We start from the raw sequence: 20,941 nt of genomic DNA on the forward strand, positions 1-20,941 counted from the left end.
TCAATTATTTTTATTCACACACGTAAATTCAACATTTAAGGTACTCTTGGTAACCTTGATTGGTACTTCTAGATCCCTCTTTGTTTTCTTCTTGTAACTTCTGAAGTAGAAGTTCATGAAGAGTAAGAAGAATGAGCTAATGCTGATGATGCAGAACCAGTGGAAGTACCCCGGAATGGGGCAAGGAGTCAGCTTTTGTTGGTAATAGAGATCAGACACGACTAGAATGAATTGGACCTGAAATTAAAATTCAATTCTTATTAAAATTCATTCAAAATTAAAATTCAGTACAATTCAAATGTACAATCGGAGACAGCTCTAATTTTTTTTTGCAATACTCATCGATTTTCATATTTTTTCATTCGTAAATCTTTTTTCCTCCTGGCTATATTCCCGGTTGCATCCTCACCACTGTGGAGAGGAACACTTTTGACCATGGATCCTGTATTGGGACTCAGGTTTTTACACAAAGCAGCTCCCATCTGACCTCCGCAACCTTTACAGGTAAACCTAACCCGTATTAGATCGATCATGGTTACACAGTTATCTACATGTGCATCGTCTAAGGGGTGATGGGCTACCTGTTTGATACCTCGACTCGCTATTCTAGCTGCCAAAGAACAAAACAAATGGACCAAAAAATTTAATCACAGTATCACTCACCAACTGAACTTTCGTCAAATGCTTCTTCCACCAGACATACTTCGCGTACTCAGGGCCCAACGCCGAAATACCATAATAGGCGTACATCAACACGTGAACAAAACTGTTCAGTAGACCAACCACGACAAAATGGTCTGTCGGGTGATGCATCAGATGAAGCCAGGTCCAGGAAACCATGGCTGTGTGATGATATAGGTGGAGGAAGGTTATCTGGTTGTCTTTCTTGCGGAGAACGAAGAATACTGTGTCCAGAAGGTCCAAATGTTTCGCTATGAAGTATGGGTATATGTCGTTAATCACCTGTGGAATTTGAGATTTTGATAAAAAAAAAGCTCCAGAGAAGTTAGGTTGTAATCAGGCATATCGCCAAATGGAATAAGAATTAGAAAAGTCTTTATAAAGACGTAATTCATCCGCATATTGAACTCAACCCTTGTGTTGAACTCAAAGCATACAAAAATGAGACAGTTACGCGTAAAAATTGGACAAGACGCTACTACAAATAAGTAAAGGTAAGAATGAGAAAAATAAGAATAAGTAAAGTATGTATAATTTTTTTTTAATTTTCCCAGTATCATAAGAGTTAATAAAATACCTCTTGTAAATCATTTCCTTGTGGACAACGCGTTGTGATGATTCCATGTTTACAAATGTACCGTATGTACTGAAATTTAAAAACAAATTCATTACTTACTTACAAAAATAATATAACAATTATTATAAGAAAATATTTAATATTGCCAGGGTTTCCCGGTATTCGCACCATAGAACTCCAAATGAAGGTTTTGAGTTCTGTTTCGCACACATAGGAGTTTAAAAAAATATTTCCTCACGCTTACTTTACGAGTATCAATCTGCAACGAATTTTGACCGAAATCCGTTCAGAATATTCGGCGTGTTGATTTATATAATTCTTCTTTGAGCTTAAGTGCAGTAGGTATTTACGAACTTTGATAAAGGCCATCTTCTTTCTCTCTCTTCAGTTCCGATATGGTTTCGATGTAGAGCCCTGATAAAAATCCTGTCATATTATCTGTACTTATAATATCCTACATTAATTAATACCTTAATCTCAATTAAATTTTTAGTTCTATCATAAAGCCAAACAGCTGAACGTGGCCTATCAGTCTTTTCAGTTTGTTGGCTCTGTCTACCCTGCGAGGGTCAAAGAAGTGATTATATGTATGTAATTAATATCAATACCATACTCCTCAGCGTATATTATAGCAAAAACACTTACAATGAACACTAAGTAAACTGAATATGCAACTTGAAAGGCGTTGTACCATATCAATAGTCTATTCAATTTGTAAGGCGGACGGTTCTTCATGATTTCCGGTAGAGCCTTCTTCACTGAGACCAGGTATATGGCTATGATGATGGTGATCCAGGATAGTGTATCGGCCAGCGACCATGTTGGTATCTTATCTGCGATGTAAGGAAATTAAACTTAGTCAAACTCAGTTATTGTTTTTGATACCTACGAGACAGTCCCATCAGGGCCACTCATCATAAGGTACGATTCCCTCTCTATCATAAGGTACGATTCTTTGGATACTTTCCGTATAAAGGTTATAGGTATAACCAATACAGCTCTGGTATTGCTCTTTTAAAATAAAATTTCATACATTTAATATTTAGATAACATACAATTAAGAAAAGTTTTTTTTTAATTAAAAAAATATTATTATTTGTTTATATTATTTAATTTATATTATTTAACTATGTATATTTGATTAATTGTATAAGATAATATATAAATTTTGACTTATTGTAATAAGTTTAGGATAAATTAATTTGCTATAAAGAGTATTCTTTCATACATCACACCTACTTAATTCGCGCTAAATTAAAACACACAAACCATCGCTTTCCCGGAGGGGTAAGCCAAAGCCTTTTTTTGCTTCATTCAAATTCATCACTCTATGACAGCTCATTGGCTTTGGATAATCTGTGCCCTTGTTAATATGGAGGTCAATTACTTTTTCACTCATGGATCGTCTTTCTAGCAGAACCCCAACTCCTCTCCAGGGAGAACTCTACCAGGACAAGCGCCAGAAGGCTATTGATTTGTCATATAGTTGTACCGAATGGGTAGGTATGTAATATAATAGATAAAACATCAATAATTTTCAAACATCAAAATTAGCTTTCATAGGCTGGTAGTGAAGAAAAAACATGTGTGCCAGTCGCACACATGTTTTTTCTTCACTTTCCGTGTAGATTGTAAAAGTCAAGTAAGAGAAAGACTAACAAACTTGAGATTCTATTTTTAAGTATATATTATAAAATATAGTATCATTGAGTTAGTATCTCCTAACACAAGTTTCGAATTTACTTCGAGGCTAACTCAATCTGCGTAATTTGTCCCGTGTATATTTTTTTTTTAATTTATTTATTCTTCTTTTAGGCGATTGGCTAACCACTTGTCACTATTCCATCATTAAACCATATACTGTCATTTCACGACTGTTAACTCTGTCTACTCAGTAAGAGATAAAGACGGGATTATTAATGTATATGTAATCAAAATTAAAAAAAAATATTGACTCACAATTGTTTCCTTGAATCTCTTCCAAAATCACTTCACTAGCGTCCATTTTGAAAGTAAAACCTTGCACTTTTTACTACACACTAATAATAATTGCGCGTGATTCATCTATGAAGGTCCGATATGAAATAAAAGCGAATTGGATTTTTGGTAAGGAATTAGCTCCAATAATAAATGTATTTATGTAGTACACTGATCACCATTGTATTCAAATAACTACGTTTGTTCCAATTAAGTAATGACACTACACACACAAAATTTTTACATCATCCAGTTTGTATACTTTAAACACTCAATTAACAATTTATAGGTATCAAAATTAATAGACGAAACAATTATAATTTTAATTGGTTTAAATTACAATTTAGAAATGTAAGTTTTAATGAAAAAGTGTTACTTATCAATATTATCTGTATTAATTTAATACCTACATATGTTATGTCAGAAAACATACTTAAATTATAATTATTTAAAGTATGTTTTCATAATATTTAATAATGCATATCATTATCACGTAATATTATGTAATTTTTTTTTGAAAAGACGTTTAAAATTTCTTAAAATTTCAAATAAATAGCTATCCTAAAATTTTGCTAGCTGCAAATATGGTAATCAAATTTTGCTGTAAAATTTATTGTAGGAGTTAATTTATAAAATCATACATGGATTTTATTATTTCGGTGAAATTGCTTAACCGTTTGTCGAATTTCAAGATTAAACAGATTGTAAAGAACACATTAAAAAATAGAAAAACATTTGAAGAATTTCATGTTATCTTAATTTCTTCAAGAATGTTAGCTCTGTCTACCCCGCAAGGGATAAAGACGTGATTATACGTATGTATGTAATGTTATCTTAAAGTAACGGTCTTGCAAGTAAAAATAAGAAGGTGAAGACTTACTCATGACTCCTTTTCCTGACGCAGTCAAATAGTCAGTCAAAACCCCAGAACTTAAATTTCAAACTCGAAATACGTACAGTACCTATCTCACCATTTCTTTACAATCATTATCATTACATAAAAACCTTTGTACTTAGATCATTTGACTTTTATGATTCTTCGTGGCGTCACAAACTGAACCTACTCTATGCTGACCATAGAAAATTGAATTAAATAAAACAGTAGAAACGTCATACATACATATAATAAGGTATATTCCCTTGCGAGGTATACAGAGCCAACAGTTTTGAAAAGTCTGATGATAGGCCACGTTCAACTGTTTGGCTTAATGATAGAATTAAGTCTTAAATAGTGACAGGTTTGGCCCATCGCCTAAAGAAGATTCCCAAGTTTATAAGCCTATTCCTTAGACGCCTAATGAAGTCCCTTAGTCCCATTTAAAATAAAATGTCATTTTGTACTTTAAACTACAGAAATGATAAATCGTCTTGCATCGCACGCAATTTCCTGCGCAGTTGTAAAGTAGACAGCAGCAGACAACACATTCCTCAATATTTACCACTTCTATAGACTTATATTATTCCGAATTCTATGGTTCTGGCCTATGAACTGCTTGACCATTGTCAGATTGAATTGTAAAGTTGGTGATTGTAAAATCCGTAATTTTGACTTACATAATATAATGGTATCTGCTTTATACAGAACATCTTACTCATATGTTAGTAACGGGTTTCGAGGCATGACTAACTTAGTCTTAACCTAAGTACTTTCAAATGGCTAGATTTGTTAAGCAATAGGTTTGTTTTGCGACTGACATTTAGCTTATGGAATAAAGATGCACTACTATCACATATCCATGCCGTGTGGTTCCCGGAACCAATACAAAAAAGAATAGGACCACTCCATCTCTTTCCCGTGGATGTCGTAAAAGGCGACTAAGGAATAGGCTTACAAACTTGGGATTCTTTTTTAGGCGATGGGCTAGCAACCTGTCACTATTTGAATCTCAATTCTATCATTAAGCCAAATAGCTGAATGTGGCCATTTTAGTCTTTTCAAGACTGTTGGCTCTGTCTACCCCGCAAGGGATATAGACGTGATCATATGTATGTATGTATGTACTATCACATATCACGATAAAACGGATGTCTTGGCGAAAGGTCAGGTTAAAAGATCCCCATAACCGACCTTGTATGGATGAAGCGAAAGAAGTATGCAGGGATTGTGGACTAATGTAGTCTCTATCTACCCCTCCGGAGTAGAAGTTGTGAAATGTTGCGACATAAGATATGTATAAAGATGTCCAAAAAGACAGTAAACTGAGTTACTACCAGCTGTTCAAAGTTCAAGTTTTACCGATTTAATAATGATGATACCTTTGCCTTTTTTTATCATAAAAGCAGAGCCTGACATGATCCTTCAAGCGCAACGTCCTATTGTTATCGATTGGTAGCGACGTGAGGAAACCTGCACATTCAGACAACTGTAGACAACCATGATGCAAAAAATAAGGTAAGGGTACACTGACCACTCCAGAATCATGGTCACAGACGTTGATGGAGGTCATGCTCCTCTCTTATAAGCAAAGGACTCAACCTCAACAGTGACGGAAGATGAATAATGAAGATTAAGAAGAAGATGATAATAATGATTGGAAAACATCTCTATTTTAAAATCAGATTATATAAGAACAAATAAAGAAGGATTTACATTCTTTCCAGGGCATTGTAAAAGGCAACTAAGGGAATATCATTCATTTACCTAACCATGATTAGCGAAGGAAGTATGCAGAAAGCGTGGCAAGTGGAGAGATGTAGTCTCTGCCTACCCCTCCGGGAGAAAGGCGTGATTTTATGTAATGTAATGTAATGTTAACCATGATCCGATACGGGACAAGTTCTCTTGCAAAATTTGCGGTGGTCAGGCGGGAGTCACTTCTTGTAAAACTTGACTTACACAATCCAAGATAAAAAGGCGCATCTAGGGCACCTCTTCAGAGAGGTAACGATGTAAAAGATGTGACGTCAAGAGGAACAAGGAAGGAGTAATGGGCAATTCCTATTGGAGTGAATTCTCGGGTTACCATTTTATATTCGTACGAATGGCATTTACAGGTAATAGAAGGTCATTCACTTACGAAATCAGCTGATCAAAAATCATACGAACCGGTTTGAGATGCAATAGATTCGCAAGAACGTCGTTATCGCCATACATACATATTTATTTATTGGGAATTTGCACATAACTGTATAGCGTTTTGACCAAAAAGATGTAACTTACTGTAACCGTTTATAATAATTATATAGTTACTGACTATCAAACCAACAATATTTCCATATGATAGTTATTGTTATTAAACTATATGAAACCTTAAATTTGAAGAGATCTCTCGATTTCTTCAAGATTTTATGATTTAATTATTAACTCTAAAATATTATAGAGAATTAAATTATTAAAATATATTCATAATGGACCATGTGATGGCGTTACAAATATAGAAATAAAAGGTTCCCAGCACTTTACGATAGGATCACTGCATTTCTTATTTTCTTATCCAAAGATAAAGTAAAAGGTGGCTATGAAATGGCTTATGAACTTGTGATACTTCTTGTAGGCGATGGGCTAGTTACTTGTCACTATTTGAATATAAATTCTATCATTAAGAAAAACAGCTGAACGTGGCCTTTCACTCTTTTGATGGCTGTTAACTCAGTCTACCCCGCGAAATATATATACGTGATTATGTATGTAAAAAATAGATATTACTTCATAAAAACATAACGATGCGAAGACATGTCAAAACATGATAGTTTTATATACAATAGTCATTTCCTTCTTATAGAATCAAAACATATAGTAGTCAAGAACAGTTGCAGCCGACATACGCATTGCTGCAATCCGTTTCACAATATAATAAAGTTAGCGACAATTCCAAGTAGTAGTGGGCACTTTGCAGTCTACAGGCCCTAATAAGGCTTGACTAAAGTACGCCCCGGCTCCACCTGCTTAAAATTAAAACCTCGTTTATTAGAACAAAAAGTGTTGTGCTATTAAGTAGAGTTGAAATTCTCATAAATTCAGAACATAAGAATTATACTTCTAATTAACTATTTCTAAAGTCAAATACTTATAACCTTTCAATCAATTTTTTGATACATATTTTTGATTACATAATTATGTACACAACCTTATGTTGAACTTGTGAATAAAAGACGCATTTCCTTTTTTTAATCGTTTCTAAAAATCTATGGGTAAAGCGATATTAAGGCCTAATTAAACATAAGAATATCAGCATCACAAGTTATGTATTTTGCCACCTTTTATGGCTACGTTACTTTTGTGCCGTGTGGTTCCCGGAACCAATAGAAAAAAAGAATAGAACCACTCCATCTCTTTGCCATGGATGTCGTAAAAGGCGACTAAGGGATGGGCTTATATACTTCGGATTCCTGTTATAGGCGATGAGCTAAACAGCTGAACGTGGCCTTTCAGTCTTTTGATGACTATTGGCTCTGTCTACCCCGCAAGGGATAAAGACGTGATTATATGCTATGTTATTGTACTCCTAAGTTCGTAAAAAAAGAATTCATTCACATATATAGCCATTTGACATAGTTTATAATATTAAAGTAATTTAAGCCTCATTCTCATTCATTAATAATTCTAGTTCCTATATGATACTTACTACTATATATATATATAAAATATATTAGAACAGATCACACAGACATACTTTGCTATGTTGTTTGGGTGTTTGGAATATATTAATTTATAAGTATCTGTTTTGATGGCGGCCATGGCAGTAACATATTTAGTTGTAGTATTATTATCTTCAAGATTAGCGGTAACTGGCTGGTAAGATTTTATTTTTTAAGCTTTTTTCTCTATCTTAAATCTATTTCTGACTGCTTTATATTTTTAATTTAGTTTATAGGTAAGACGAAAACCTCGAGCTTGTAACAAACTCGTAGATTTGCAGATCAAAGACTGTTCGAGAGTCTAGCACACCGGTTGATTTTGATAAAGGGAAACATTTGTTGTTTTGATAACATCGGAACAGGTTTTTTTTAATCAATATTATTAAACATGTTTAAAGTTTTTCAATTATTCTATATTCCAAATTTAGTTAAAATTAAAACCAGATGATAGGTTATCTCATATTTTTAAATGCCTAGTTGAGGACATGTTATTGGCTACTGTCTATTGTTTGAACCATAAGGTGTATTATCTTTTTCTCTTCCTATGTTCTAAATAGACTATTTGACTATTTTCTCAAAGTCCCATCCAATAGTAAAATAGTAACTGACCGATGTTGTACTTAAATGAAATTGCCAATATATCGATGTGATGATTGATTGTTTCTTTTTAGTTAAAATTTTTGATCCTAATTTCACTTCGCCGAACATTATAGGTACCAACTAAGGATCAAACTCTTTAATTTTTTTACTGCACTTTCTTCTTTCATACTACTTCTCTAGAAAAAAAAATCAAGATAAAAAATAACCTAAACCAAATTTGCAAAAAAAAAAAAAACACACGTCCCTTGCCGATTTACAATCACTCGCTAGTGTTAAGACACCGCTAGGGTTGTGAAATCACCCGAGTTGAGCTGTTCGGCTCTCAGTTGTAATTCAGACACGGTGTATAGCTGCTGCCCAACCACGCGACCTTCGGACAACCCTGGTGAGTAAACTTGACCTTGACGATTTTGAAATTCATTTTCGAATGGATTTTGAAAGTGTCACGTGGTGTGGCGTAGTTGTGAAAATGGTAGAATTCGCTGATGAGTGAATAGTAAATGTGATTAAGAAATATTACGTAATGTTAATTTAATTTTTGTTAGATTATATAAATTATATTTAATCTTATTATATTAGATGAAGCACGTGGCTCCGCTTGACTTTTTAATTCTCATCATCCCAGCAGCATTTAGTGCTTTACTAGACATAAAACTAACACCCACACCAAATAGGACCCTCATACCTTAGGCCATAGTAGTGATAATAAATCGCAAAGCTCAATGTCCTTATTTAGGCATATGATTCTATAATGTGATTGAAATTCAAAAATAGTGTGATTAATTAATATCTATTATTATAAAATATGTGTAATTTGTCCCAATATATAAAAAAAAAAAAAAAAAAATAACATGCCCGTCGCCAAAGAAGATTTTTAGAAGCATTTCCCTTAATTGAATTTTACAGTATTCGCGATAAGAAGATAACACACACTATGTTTTGTCATTGCTACCAGATCAATATGATATATATTGTTATACATAGTATATAGTATGAGGTTAATCCTAAGTCTGTTCTTGCGAATAATTTTAATCACTATTTTATGAAAATTTTACTGTAGATTTTTTTTTTCGTTTAATGTATTGAAATCTTTATTAACACATTTTAATTCCCACGTTAGACCAAAATCCCTTTTAATTAAAGAATATTCTAGTTACATTCTATAGTAAAAATATTTCCATATTAAGTGTGTAGGTTATGTATGTGTTGGTACGTTAGACACGGAATAAATTGCTTTGAATGCATAATTTATAATTTTGTTCCAAAAATAAACGTAGGTCTAATTTAATCCAGTGCGATAAATTGAAAACTACTACAGCAAGCATTAACGTCTAGAGCATAATAATTACTAAGGGTTGATATCTGAAGTTGAAGTTAGCTATCGAATCTAATTAAAATTCCTTTTTATTTAAATCCCTTTAATCATTCTTTTATAATATTTATATTAAAAATAACTATGATCGTTAATAACATTAGGCACAAAAAAATTAAGAGCTACAGAAAACTTTTTACAAAGGCGTAACTTATTTTGAAAGAAATTATTTTACAGAACCTATGGCATTAACATCGGAAAATCAGTAAAACCTTATGATAAGGCAGATACTCATTAACATTTTTTGTAATTATGTAAATAAAGAGTATTGACCTTGACCTTGTTTTAAATTGTTTAACGCGCGTTCACATCGCGGCTATTAAATAAAATATTACATACACTTGACCTTGGATTTGGCAAGAGAGTGACGAAAGTATCTGTCTTGTTTAGTAGACTGAAATAATTACGTTTAAAGATTTTTTTCTTTTGTCATTTTGAAATTTCGAACATTTGTTTTTTTTTCACTTACTACACATAGTAGATGTTTATAACTATAAGTTTTATGCAAAATAATTATGTTTGTGTTTACAATTCTAAATTTGCCTTTTACTTTTGCTTGCTCCCTGAGCAAGTTATTATCCCACTTTTTCATTTTATGCGACTCAGGATTTTTGTTAAGTACTTCCAAATCATTTTATCCCTTGCCACGTCACAAGATAAGCAATCTCTTTCTACTTATAAATTTCTTAACGTAGTCCATCTACTTCTTTGTTGATCCTCCCCTATTCAAGCGCTATTTTGTTAACCTCTTTGATGTTTCACTTCACATTTTTACTGCTCCACCATTTATGTTTCTTAACAACTTACAGTACAAAAAGTATTAGTCCACCATATCCTTTGTTCGCCGTTCTGTGCCGCTCAAAAGAATGTTACGAGATGATGATTCCAAAAATAGCGTGGGTGAAGCCACGAAGGCTGGCGGATACATAATCTGTGGTCGTAACTTGAGGTCAATGGTAATGGCGACCTTGACATGGCTGACCACTAACTATGGTGGACTTTATGACTGCACCTTTACAAACTGCATAAAATATACTCTTTTATACACTTTCTCACTGTAACGTATTTCTTACTGCATTCTCATCTAAAGGTTCAAAACTTGGTCCTCTTAAAATAGTTCTACCTATAAGAATGATTTGTGATCGCCTCGAATCCCATAAATTCTTCTGCGTAGTTACAAAGTTGTCAAATAAATGACAAAAGAAAAGTCGTCTGTCCGAAGTGATGTCACATTGACCATTAATTACAACTTCGATAGGCTTTCTTTACTCCGAATAATACGGTTTTTTTTTTATAAAGCATACCCAGGGTTTCTTTCGGAGAGGTGAGGATGCGGCAGGGACTAAAGCCAGCCAAGAAGATGTAGGGTACTTTTTGTTTATACAACTTAGTTTATTTTTATTCGCAAACAATAAAATTTGAGTCTTTGAAATATCGCGTCCTCTGAAATTTACAAAATTCTTTCTTTGGAAATGAAAGCCTTGAATGAAAACCAAGTTAAGTACCTTCATGTTTAACGAATCTTCGTGTTAATGATTATCTATTTAACAACAACAGCGAGGGTAGCCCACGCTCCCGGCACCAAAGCGGTAGGCGATGGCACCGTGTGGTTTTAATGGGATTAAACTCCACATAACCTTATACATTAAATTGACACCGGATTATTTATTTGTTTGCTATTTTCTATGGGGTAGATACCTTTGAGGCTCAATAAAGTTTTAACAAGACGAAGGTGTTTACACACGTCAAAAAAGGCGGTTTTAGAGTATAGGGCTAGTTTATTCATTTATTTTTTTCATCGGGATTTAGTTACTTCATACGATACAGCGCTAAGAAAACGCCGAGTTGCGTTCTTGCACTATGTTTTGTAAGTCGGACGAAAATTCGCAAGTATTTGCGACACTTGCTTTTGTTTTTTTTTTTCATTGTTGCTAATAATGTTTATTACAACAAACTGCAGTAGATCCTACCTTGATTACTTAATAACGATTAAAGTGTTCTTTTTTATTCTTCTATATTTGAATTACTGAAAATTTTTCGCTCAAGAATTAAATAAATGTCAAAAAATAATGTCTCGCAATCAGTATTTTTCTCGTACCTATAACAACTATCTTCCGCCAGTCTATTAAAAATACAACTAAAATAAATAAGATGGATTTCAACGCGTTCGCTGAAAAAATGATTAGTTTTAAAAAATAAAATTATTTAATGTCATTTTAATCGATATGTAGATACGGCTTTTAACTATACTCCTGGATAAAATTCACATAAGTTGTCGGTAAATTAACCGTTCCCGTGATATTGCCAACATTCAAACATTTTATATTCTATAAAATTGCCACCTTTTTTAAAGCGCACATATTAATCGATTTAAAAACATCTAATATCGAATATCATTTGTATCGATATGGCTTTCAACTATACCGAGCAACTATGAGACAAATATTGTACGATAACCTTCGGCCAGGCAGTGGGAGAAGTGTCCAGCGCTTGCGCCACTTGTTGCAACATGCGTTTTTGCGTCCGGTCCCCCTATTCCGAGTCGTATCGATAAATACCGAGTCGAGTGTTGGCGTTGAGTAATTAATCGATGTATCGATTACGCAAGATCGGTGCAGAATACGAGTGCAAATATTTGTTGGGTTGCGCTTGAGATGAATCAAATCGGTATGTCGAAAAAAAGAAAAAATAAATCAAATATAGGTCAGGTATATCTTAAAGATGATGGGATTTCAATCTTCTCAGTATTACACTGACATCGAGTACGTCTTTGACAGAGCTATTAGTCACAATACTTGAATGGCCACATTTAGTAAGATAAATTATTTGTTTTAAATTTATTGACAACGTTTCATATTTTTCAAAAGTCTAATCAAAAATACCCCTTTCTTAATTTTACTAGACTAGACCCCCAAATTTTTTTATCATAAATCTATTTAACGGGTCAGTCAGTTATTTTTAACCCAATATTGTAGAGCACACTTTATTCCAATTGCCGCGGTGCAATTAGATTTTATTACGGTATTTCCTAAGTCAAATGATCTTTATCGTTACACAAATCTGCAATAGACGACCTTGTTTGAGTCTGAAAGAACATTACTAACGTATTGATAGGTGAATGAACTCAGACTATTTACTTTACCGCTCTTCAAATTTAAATCTTTTATATAACAAATACATATTCTACTTATGAATTTTTCCTCTTTTCCTACTTATAATTTTTTTGTGTATGTTACATCCACAAATTTGACAGATTTTTTTTTAAATGTATTACTTCACAACTCTATTAAAATAAATAATCGTGTAAATTTATTTATTTATTAACTTATGTACCTACACAGAAAACATCGAGATTGATAAACACAAGAAACAAAATTACAAAGGTTCTGCTTATTTATTAAAAAAAATCTCTTCCAGCAGACCAGAGATAGGAGAGAGATCAGCGAGAGAGGATTTAATTATTAATTGCTTAAAATAATTGGTAAGTCACTGATTTTGGGTGTTTCGCGGACTTTCGTAACAAGCCGCACCCGCGGCTTTATAGCCAAAATAATGTGGGAGCAGAAAAATATGATGATTAAATACTAAGTATTAAACTATAGCATAATATTGCAGTATTGGTTAATGAATTTATTGAAATATTTCAAATTTAACCGCGTATACATATCAAACAGTTATAATTTTAAATAGGTACCTTATACATATTTAGTACACTATAATTAAACGCTAAAGTTTTATAAGGAGGAAGTAAGTTATTTATATTAAAAAAGTATAGTAAATATTGAAACGAGAATTCATGATTTTATTACCATGTCGCCAACGTTCTTAATGTCGAATAAAAAATTAGTAGTACATATATTGTTTTCTTTGAGCTAGTTGTTGTTGATAATTGATAAGCATAGAGACGTTCGTGGGAAAACTATATTTTTTTTAAATAATATGTTACAAATAAGTTACTGAATATATCAATGACAAATAAAACGTTTAAATGAAATCAAACTACTATCAAAAGAGCACACACAATATTGTTTCTTTTCTACACTTTTTTTGTTTTGTGGTGCGTAAATATTCGATTGGCAAGTTGCGTGACCTTGACCGACCTCAGGGCATGGATACAAGGTCATCAATACTAGCACACTAAGATTACACATTATGTATGCAAAATTAATATTTCTAAATATATCGAATAAAAACAATTTTAAAAAAATTATAATGTCAAAAAAAATTTTAAACAACTAACTTGTGTCTACAAGTAACTATAACTAAGTAACTGGTTGTTAGTAACCAAAATAAAAATTTCACAGAGTTTTTCATTCAGACGAAAGGAAGACGAAATAACTGTATCTTAAACCAGCGAATGAAGTGATGAATGTGAACGAAGCGAAAGAAGACCTTACAGAATTTCATGAAACCCCCGTATGTTTTTCAATTTACAACTTAAATGATTTACAACAAACCGTTCATAGAAATTATGCGACCCATGTAAATTAATCGGCATCAGAAATTCACGCCTTTTTTGTTCCATCATGGGAACAAATTAATGGAGCTATTATGACAAAAGTTATTGTTCTCACGAGGTTATATTCGGCCTGTTTGGTTAGTTTTACAACATCAGATAGTTTGATTTGATGTATTAATGATTTGTGGTAGAGTATAGTTAGAAAATATGTAGGCAAGAACGAAAATCATGTAGACAGAAAAGCATGTAGGCAAGTCGAAAACGCCTCGATAACACAAAGCGATTCCCGTCTGATGGCCGCAACCTTAACAGGGTAACTTTCCTATATACATATAATGGTAAAAGCTGCACTAGATGAATTTGCCTAATCCCTTAGCCGCCTTTTACAAGGCTCGTGGGAGACACTACCTTTATGTATAATAATGGTTGACTGGTAGATAATGCTTCTAGCATTGGGTAACTTTCCTATATATAATGGTAAATGCTGCACTAGATGAATTTGCCTAATCCCTTAGCCGCCTTTTACAAGGCTCGTGGGAGACACAACCTTTATTTATAATAATGGTTGACTGGTAGATAATGCTTCTAGCATTAAGTCCGCCAATTGCTGTGCTTTTCATTTGTATTTTGTAAATCTACAAAAAGGTTGGGAGAGTATGTTCAAGCTATACACAATGAATAGATAAACTCTTCCTGAAAGAACTTGGATGGTTCTAGAGAAGCTAACCCACGATATGGGACTACGAATTCGCCGTGATTTTATCTGAAATATTCATGAATGTCGAATGAATTTGTTTTTAAAAATAGACGCTGTTATTATCCTATATTTTTTCAAGCCAAGACTTGGGCAGCTCAACTATTTTGCAGTCCACACTTATCTTCGGCATTTTGAGTCAACTGGCTCTCAAATCTTATATCAATAATACAGTCGTCATCACACTATATGTAGAATGTCGTAATGGTAGCTGGAGCAGACGTGGCAAAAACTGTGTTCGCATCTGTACACCTTGACCCACTCGCAATCAGGTTCCGTACTTTGCGGACATTTTGACGAGTTCGTATCAATTCGTCATATCACTTGTCTATTACGATGGGTTTTCAAAATGAAGCTATTTGCATTTCACTCTTGAGCGACAAAAACGCGTATTTGTTCTCTTTTTAAGATTTAAATGCTTTAGGTTTAATTTTTTCTTACTACTGGGAGTCTATTAACTTAATTTATTAACCACAGGGTTAGAAAAAAAAGGAATTTATTTATTTAAACTTTTATGCACTTAAAATAATGTAAAACACTGCCTTAAAGCCTTAAAGCCTTCTGTACCAGTCGCGCATTTATACCAACTGAGATCAATATTATGACACGTGTTTGTAAATAACCCTTTTGGTGTTAAGATAACAGCCCGAATCTTAAATCCAACCAACTTTATCTTTGGATTGCAATATAAGATAATGTAATGTCAGTCACTTTATAATTTACATGATCAAAACACTGATAAACTAATATACTTCTAATTATATTCGAAACAGTGATTAAATATTGCAACTTGGCCATGAAGATTCGCTTAAAAATTATCTAAATCAAACTTTTTAATGTGTTGTTATTTTTAAATAGAAATTACGAAATCTTTGTTGCCAAATGCCAAGCGGTCGAAGGAAACATATAACTGACGTACAAAAATTGCAAGACAATCCGACTTTTGAACCCTATTTATGGAGAAAAGAGTCTAAACTTTAAAAATATGTAACGTACTTCAGCCTAAGAGTCAAATGAAGTTATACTCAAAAGAGTTATTTTTAACAATGTAGCTATTTTGTTAAAATTTTAAAATGATCCGATTTCGATACTATATTAATTCTCGTATTATATGCAGGATTATAATTGGTTTATGTAATAAAATAAGTATAATACCTAGGTTTAACCCTACTTAGATATTGATAATGTTTTTATTGTTTCAAATTTTCATCTCTATTCAAAGTACTCTTTTGAGTTGAAAGTGAAACTACGTAGTTTTAAAAAAATTGTCTCGCAGACGACTCTTCAATGGAGTATGAGAATAAAGTATCTAACACTTCTCTTCTCTACAAGTCACATCTTTTACACTAAGGTAGGATTGCTAAATCTGAATTAAAAATTGTCATTACTTTATACGAATAAAAAAAATATTTTGATTGAACCCTTGAAAAAATGTTGCAATTTTTATTGAAATTTAAGTTATTAAATAAAGCGTCTTTTCTTAACTTCACCAACAAGGGCTAGATATTAAATTAAAGATGAATAAATTAAAAATAACTGTAGGAAGTGTTATTAACAGACATTTATAAAGATGTCAGCAGACACTTACGTATAATACATGACCTATGTGCTTTTATGTTAATATTTATTGTCAAACAGTTGTTAACGGAACAATTAACAATAATAATAACCTGTCAGAATTCAAATATTTCCTTTTGATGTACGTAAAAGATGAAATTACAAATTATAATTGTCAAATTATTGCGCACATCTATAAAATTAAGATTTTATTAATTACCAAGAACAAATTTAATTTTGTGATAAACAACATTATTGCAACTTACTCAATAATACAAGATTGAGTGTACAGCAAATTATAAAATAGAATTGAAAACTTGTGGTCTTTATTTGTACAAAAAAAAATACAAATACTCGCTATTGGAAGTTATAGCCTTTTTACTTAAGATCTATTGGAATTTATAGCCTTTTTACTTAAGATGTTGGTACATAAAAATATACAACTATTTAAACAGCTTTCCTTTTCTTTTATCTTCGTTAAAAAAAACAATGTTTTTCATCATATCAGCCGTAGGACATCCAATGCTAAACATAGGCCTCCGCCAAGTAAGACTTTGGCAGGTTTGACCATATTTTTAGACTATCATGATTTTATGTATATAGAAAAAGTCTACACATACATAAAAAACCTATTTCATGCAAAGGATGGTCTTTAAGAGGTCACATGTTATCTCACGCGCAAATCTGTCATGCGGCATATATTTCTACCCCTTATCTTCATAAAGCAATCGCCGTTCTTATAAGCAAGGTCACACTGGCAAAAAGGTTTAACTATCATGTTTATTTTACTAAATAACAAATGTAGCGTTCGTGTTCCATTGAACTAGGTGCATAAGATCGCGATGTTCCGGAGTATTGTAAAATTCGCCTTCATAAATCAAGTACTTAAAAATTTGAATTATCTAATAACTCTTTTTCTAAATTAAAATTTTATTGAGTCAGGTTTTGAATAATTTTGTTTTTAATTTACTATATACCTAAAAATTTCATGTTATTCTTTCCCTCATAGCGCATTCTTAGTTGCAATTAAGACGTTTAAGTGAAACTTATATGCCATGAAAGTATTTGTTCCCTTATACCAAATGTCGGTTTCATTCCTAATGTTATTTTATAAAAGTCATTTAAAAAAAATTGGAAGTTGGAAAAATTGTTGCTACGACGGATAAGTCCGCCATTGCAAGTGATTTGTTTTTTTTTCATAACTATGTACTACTTTCTTGTTACTGTGTAAATTTCTATGCAATAAAGATATTACAAACAAACAAACAAACGAATAATAGCAGTGAAGGGGCAACCTGAACACGCAAAGATATTATCCCATAAAAATCTCTCAGTATTGAATAAAAGTGTAAATGTCGTCTCTTCGTTTTCTATCACTCACCATTATTTATTTATTTAAAACTTTATTGAGTCTTAAAGGTGCAAAAGGCGAACTTAATGCTACTAGAAATAGTGAAATTACTGCTCACTATTTGGATCTCAACGCTATCATTATCAGTCCTTTCAATACTGTTGGCTCTATCTACCCCGCAAGGGATATAGACGTGATTATTTACATATAAATTTGATTAAAAAAAGACAGTAATGTTTAATTTATAGACAGTTAAACATACTGGTGACATAAATATTATTTTCATTAGTTTGAACTTTTACATTACTGGGCGCAAGATTTTAATTTATACCTAGAAAGATTATATTTACCAAAAATCTGCCTTCACATAGCTTAAACATACCCTATCCTATCCCTCGTACATCCTATTCGAACATCCTCGGGGTCACGTGACCCCAGGACCGGTGCAGGTTGGCCAATCGTGAGGCAACACCTCGTTTTCATAGTGCGCAAGATTTGATAATACGATCCGGCTATGCTATTTCAAATGTAGTCTTTATGGTAGACCAACCCTAATTGCATTGCCTATACAGAAAGGAATATTATAAGGAATTAGGAAGAATGGGAATGGTGAAGATAATATGGAACAGAGATCCCGGGCATGGCCGTAAAAGTCTGGTAGGGAATAAAGTTCATAGTGTGCTAGCTACTTACATTCCCGCGGTTGTAAAAGTCAATCAGTAATTTAGAATTTAATAGGGAATCCGAATTTGATTTTTTGTGATTATAGAGGTATTATAATTAAGATTTGTGAAAGATTTCAAAACCAATGATTGAGTCTTATCAAACCGACTTATCAATATTATGAACACTTATAATTATGTTATAAGGATTCCCCTATAAAACGGAAATCTTCTGTCTAATGTCTACATACATTTAACAAGACTAATATTATAGGATAGCTAAATATTAATGATGCAGAGTCGTACTGTAGTAAGTACGTGCATGTTGGTAATTATGCATCTAAGATTTCTTTAGTCAGAAACATAATTCTAATACCCAGTAGTCGCCTATAACATGTGCGAGTAAGTTGTGCAATATCTGAATTCAATTGTTTCATAATACAAACAATTCATATAATCACGTCTTTTTCCCTTACGGGATAGACAAAGCCATCAGTCTCGGAATCTCGGAAGTACTGAAAGACCATGTTCAGCTACATGGCTCAGTGATGCCCATCGCCTACATGAGGAATCCCAAATTTATTAGCCTATCCCTAAGTTGCCTTTTAAGACATCCATGGGAAAGATATGGAGTGGTTCTAATCTAAAGTTTCGGAAACCACACGACACACAAACAACTATATTGTTATACATTATATATATGTAGTGCCGTGTGGTTCCCGGCACCAATACAAAAAAGAATAGGACCACTCCATCTCTTTCCCATGGATGTCGTAAAAGGCGACTAAGGGATTGGCTTACAAACTTGAGATTCTTTTTTTTGGCGATGGGCTAGCAACCTGTCACTGTTTTGATTTCAATTCTATCATTAAGCCAAATAGCTGAACGTGGCCGATCAGTATTTTCAAGACTATTGGCTCTGTCTACCCCACAAGGGATATAGACGTGACCATATGTATGTAGAAACAAAAATTGACAACGGCGTTTATACGTATTATTATTTGTTCCAGTATCAGGTCTTCAAGAGACCTTGGCGCGATGTGGCTCAGTATACTGGTCTACCTGGTCTACTTCTGCATGTATACCGTGCTGCTGACCATCGCTGGACTGTGGTGCTTCGAGGAATGCGGTCTGACTGATGAAGAAGAATACGAGTTCTACAGCAGACAACGGATGGCGTTTTGATTTCGTAAGTTGGTATCCTGTTTTTCTATCGTACGGGGCAGAAATGATAGTCAAAAGACTCAAAGTCTTCTTTAGCTGGTAAGGTTTTTGTTCAGTCAGTCATATTCGTGATTGTTTTTTCGAAGTTTTTATATTGTCCTGTAGAATTTAGTCCAGATCTTCACTACTGTGGGATTTTTCTTAACTTTATTTGGTAGTAACAAAATACAAATATATCGTATTTAAAATAACAAAGTTATCTAAAAAAATTTAAGAATGTGGCCATAGAGTCTTTTTGGGATAATTCATTCTGTCAACCGTCTTAGTAATTTATTTGATTGCATAGTTGGTTTTAAAAATAAATCCTTTTTCAAATTAGGAAAATGAACTCTCACAATTCATCATAATTTTGTGGGGCCCACAAAGTCTGGGATGATAAACCCAAGTAACCTTTTACACCAAGAAATGTCATAACCTAAACTAAGACAATAACATGTCAATATTCAACTTATTCTTAATTATATTATTCCTAATTTGAATTTACGTAGACAATTGACGAAATATTTACAATTTTGAATTGTAAACATATTATCAATTGTTCAGAATCGTTAAGTGAATTAATGATCTTTGGGGTATTTCTCTCGTTTGGTGCAATTCTGACAATTCTCACCTATTTTTGGAGAACTGAAATTTTGATCAATATTCTCAAAATATACGTTATCCTGAATATTATAGATAAGTTTCAAGCAATTGCCCTGATAAATCTTAAAGTTATAGAGTTTTAAAAAATTAATTGTAGCCGGTAATGATAGTCATTACCGACTGCGGATGGTAATTTTTTGTTTATATCTACTGGTAATGATTTTGAACTCTTTAATATTGATATGTGTAGAACATTAAATTAAACACGGTTTTTTTAAATATATATATTTAGTTTAGTAGTATAAGTAAGTAATTTACTTATTACACAACTAATATTGTTACATATTCGTCGATCAACGTAAATCAAACATAATTAAAATATAATAATCTTTAACAGTAATACTCAACAGTATATTAAACATCAAATAAAGAAAGTAAGTCATACATAATAATTAAACTCAGATGACTGAGACATAAAAACAAAAACTTAACTAAACTTGTAAGTAATTTAAACTCAAATAAAAATAGTTAACATCAATCATTCTTTAGGTATTTCAGTACAAAGAG

The 20,941-nt window shown here is 32.7% G+C and overlaps 2 protein-coding genes across 2 annotated transcripts in view; one reads left to right on the top strand and one right to left on the bottom strand.

Annotated features, from left to right (window-relative positions):
- Positions 1 to 3,327, bottom strand: LOC106130175 (elongation of very long chain fatty acids protein 7). Its single transcript, XM_013328950.2, has 5 exons — positions 3,218 to 3,327; positions 1,904 to 2,091; positions 1,259 to 1,327; positions 664 to 963; positions 1 to 237 (listed from the first exon to the last, which is right to left on the bottom strand). The coding sequence occupies exons 1-5, from the start codon at positions 3,261 to 3,263 to the stop codon at positions 1 to 3; spliced, it is 840 nt and encodes a 279-aa protein (XP_013184404.2). The 5' UTR covers positions 3,264 to 3,327.
- A 16,251-nt stretch (positions 3,328 to 19,578) lies between these two features.
- LOC106130183 (elongation of very long chain fatty acids protein 7) overlaps positions 19,579 to 20,941 on the top strand; it is a 40,225-nt gene continuing 38,862 nt past the window's right edge. Inside the window, exon 1 of the mRNA XM_060945239.1 lies at positions 19,579 to 19,757. The gene's annotated coding sequence lies outside the window, so the exon portion shown is untranslated. The remainder of the gene's footprint in view (positions 19,758 to 20,941) is intronic.

Source organism: Amyelois transitella, chromosome 7 (assembly GCF_032362555.1).
Source record: "Amyelois transitella isolate CPQ chromosome 7, ilAmyTran1.1, whole genome shotgun sequence".
Taxonomy (NCBI): domain Eukaryota; kingdom Metazoa; phylum Arthropoda; class Insecta; order Lepidoptera; family Pyralidae; genus Amyelois; species Amyelois transitella.

Coding starts and splice junctions, on each gene's coding strand:
- LOC106130175 (XM_013328950.2), bottom strand. CDS start 3,263: ATGGACGCTAGTGAAGTGATTTTGGAAGAGATTCAAGGAAACAATT. Junction 2,092..3,217: donor AGAGATTCAAGGAAACAATT/GTGAGTCAATAT, acceptor CTTACATCGCAG/ATAAGATACCAACATGGTCG. Junction 1,328..1,903: donor CAGTTTACTTAGTGTTCATT/GTAAGTGTTTTT, acceptor TTTAAATTTCAG/TACATACGGTACATTTGTAA.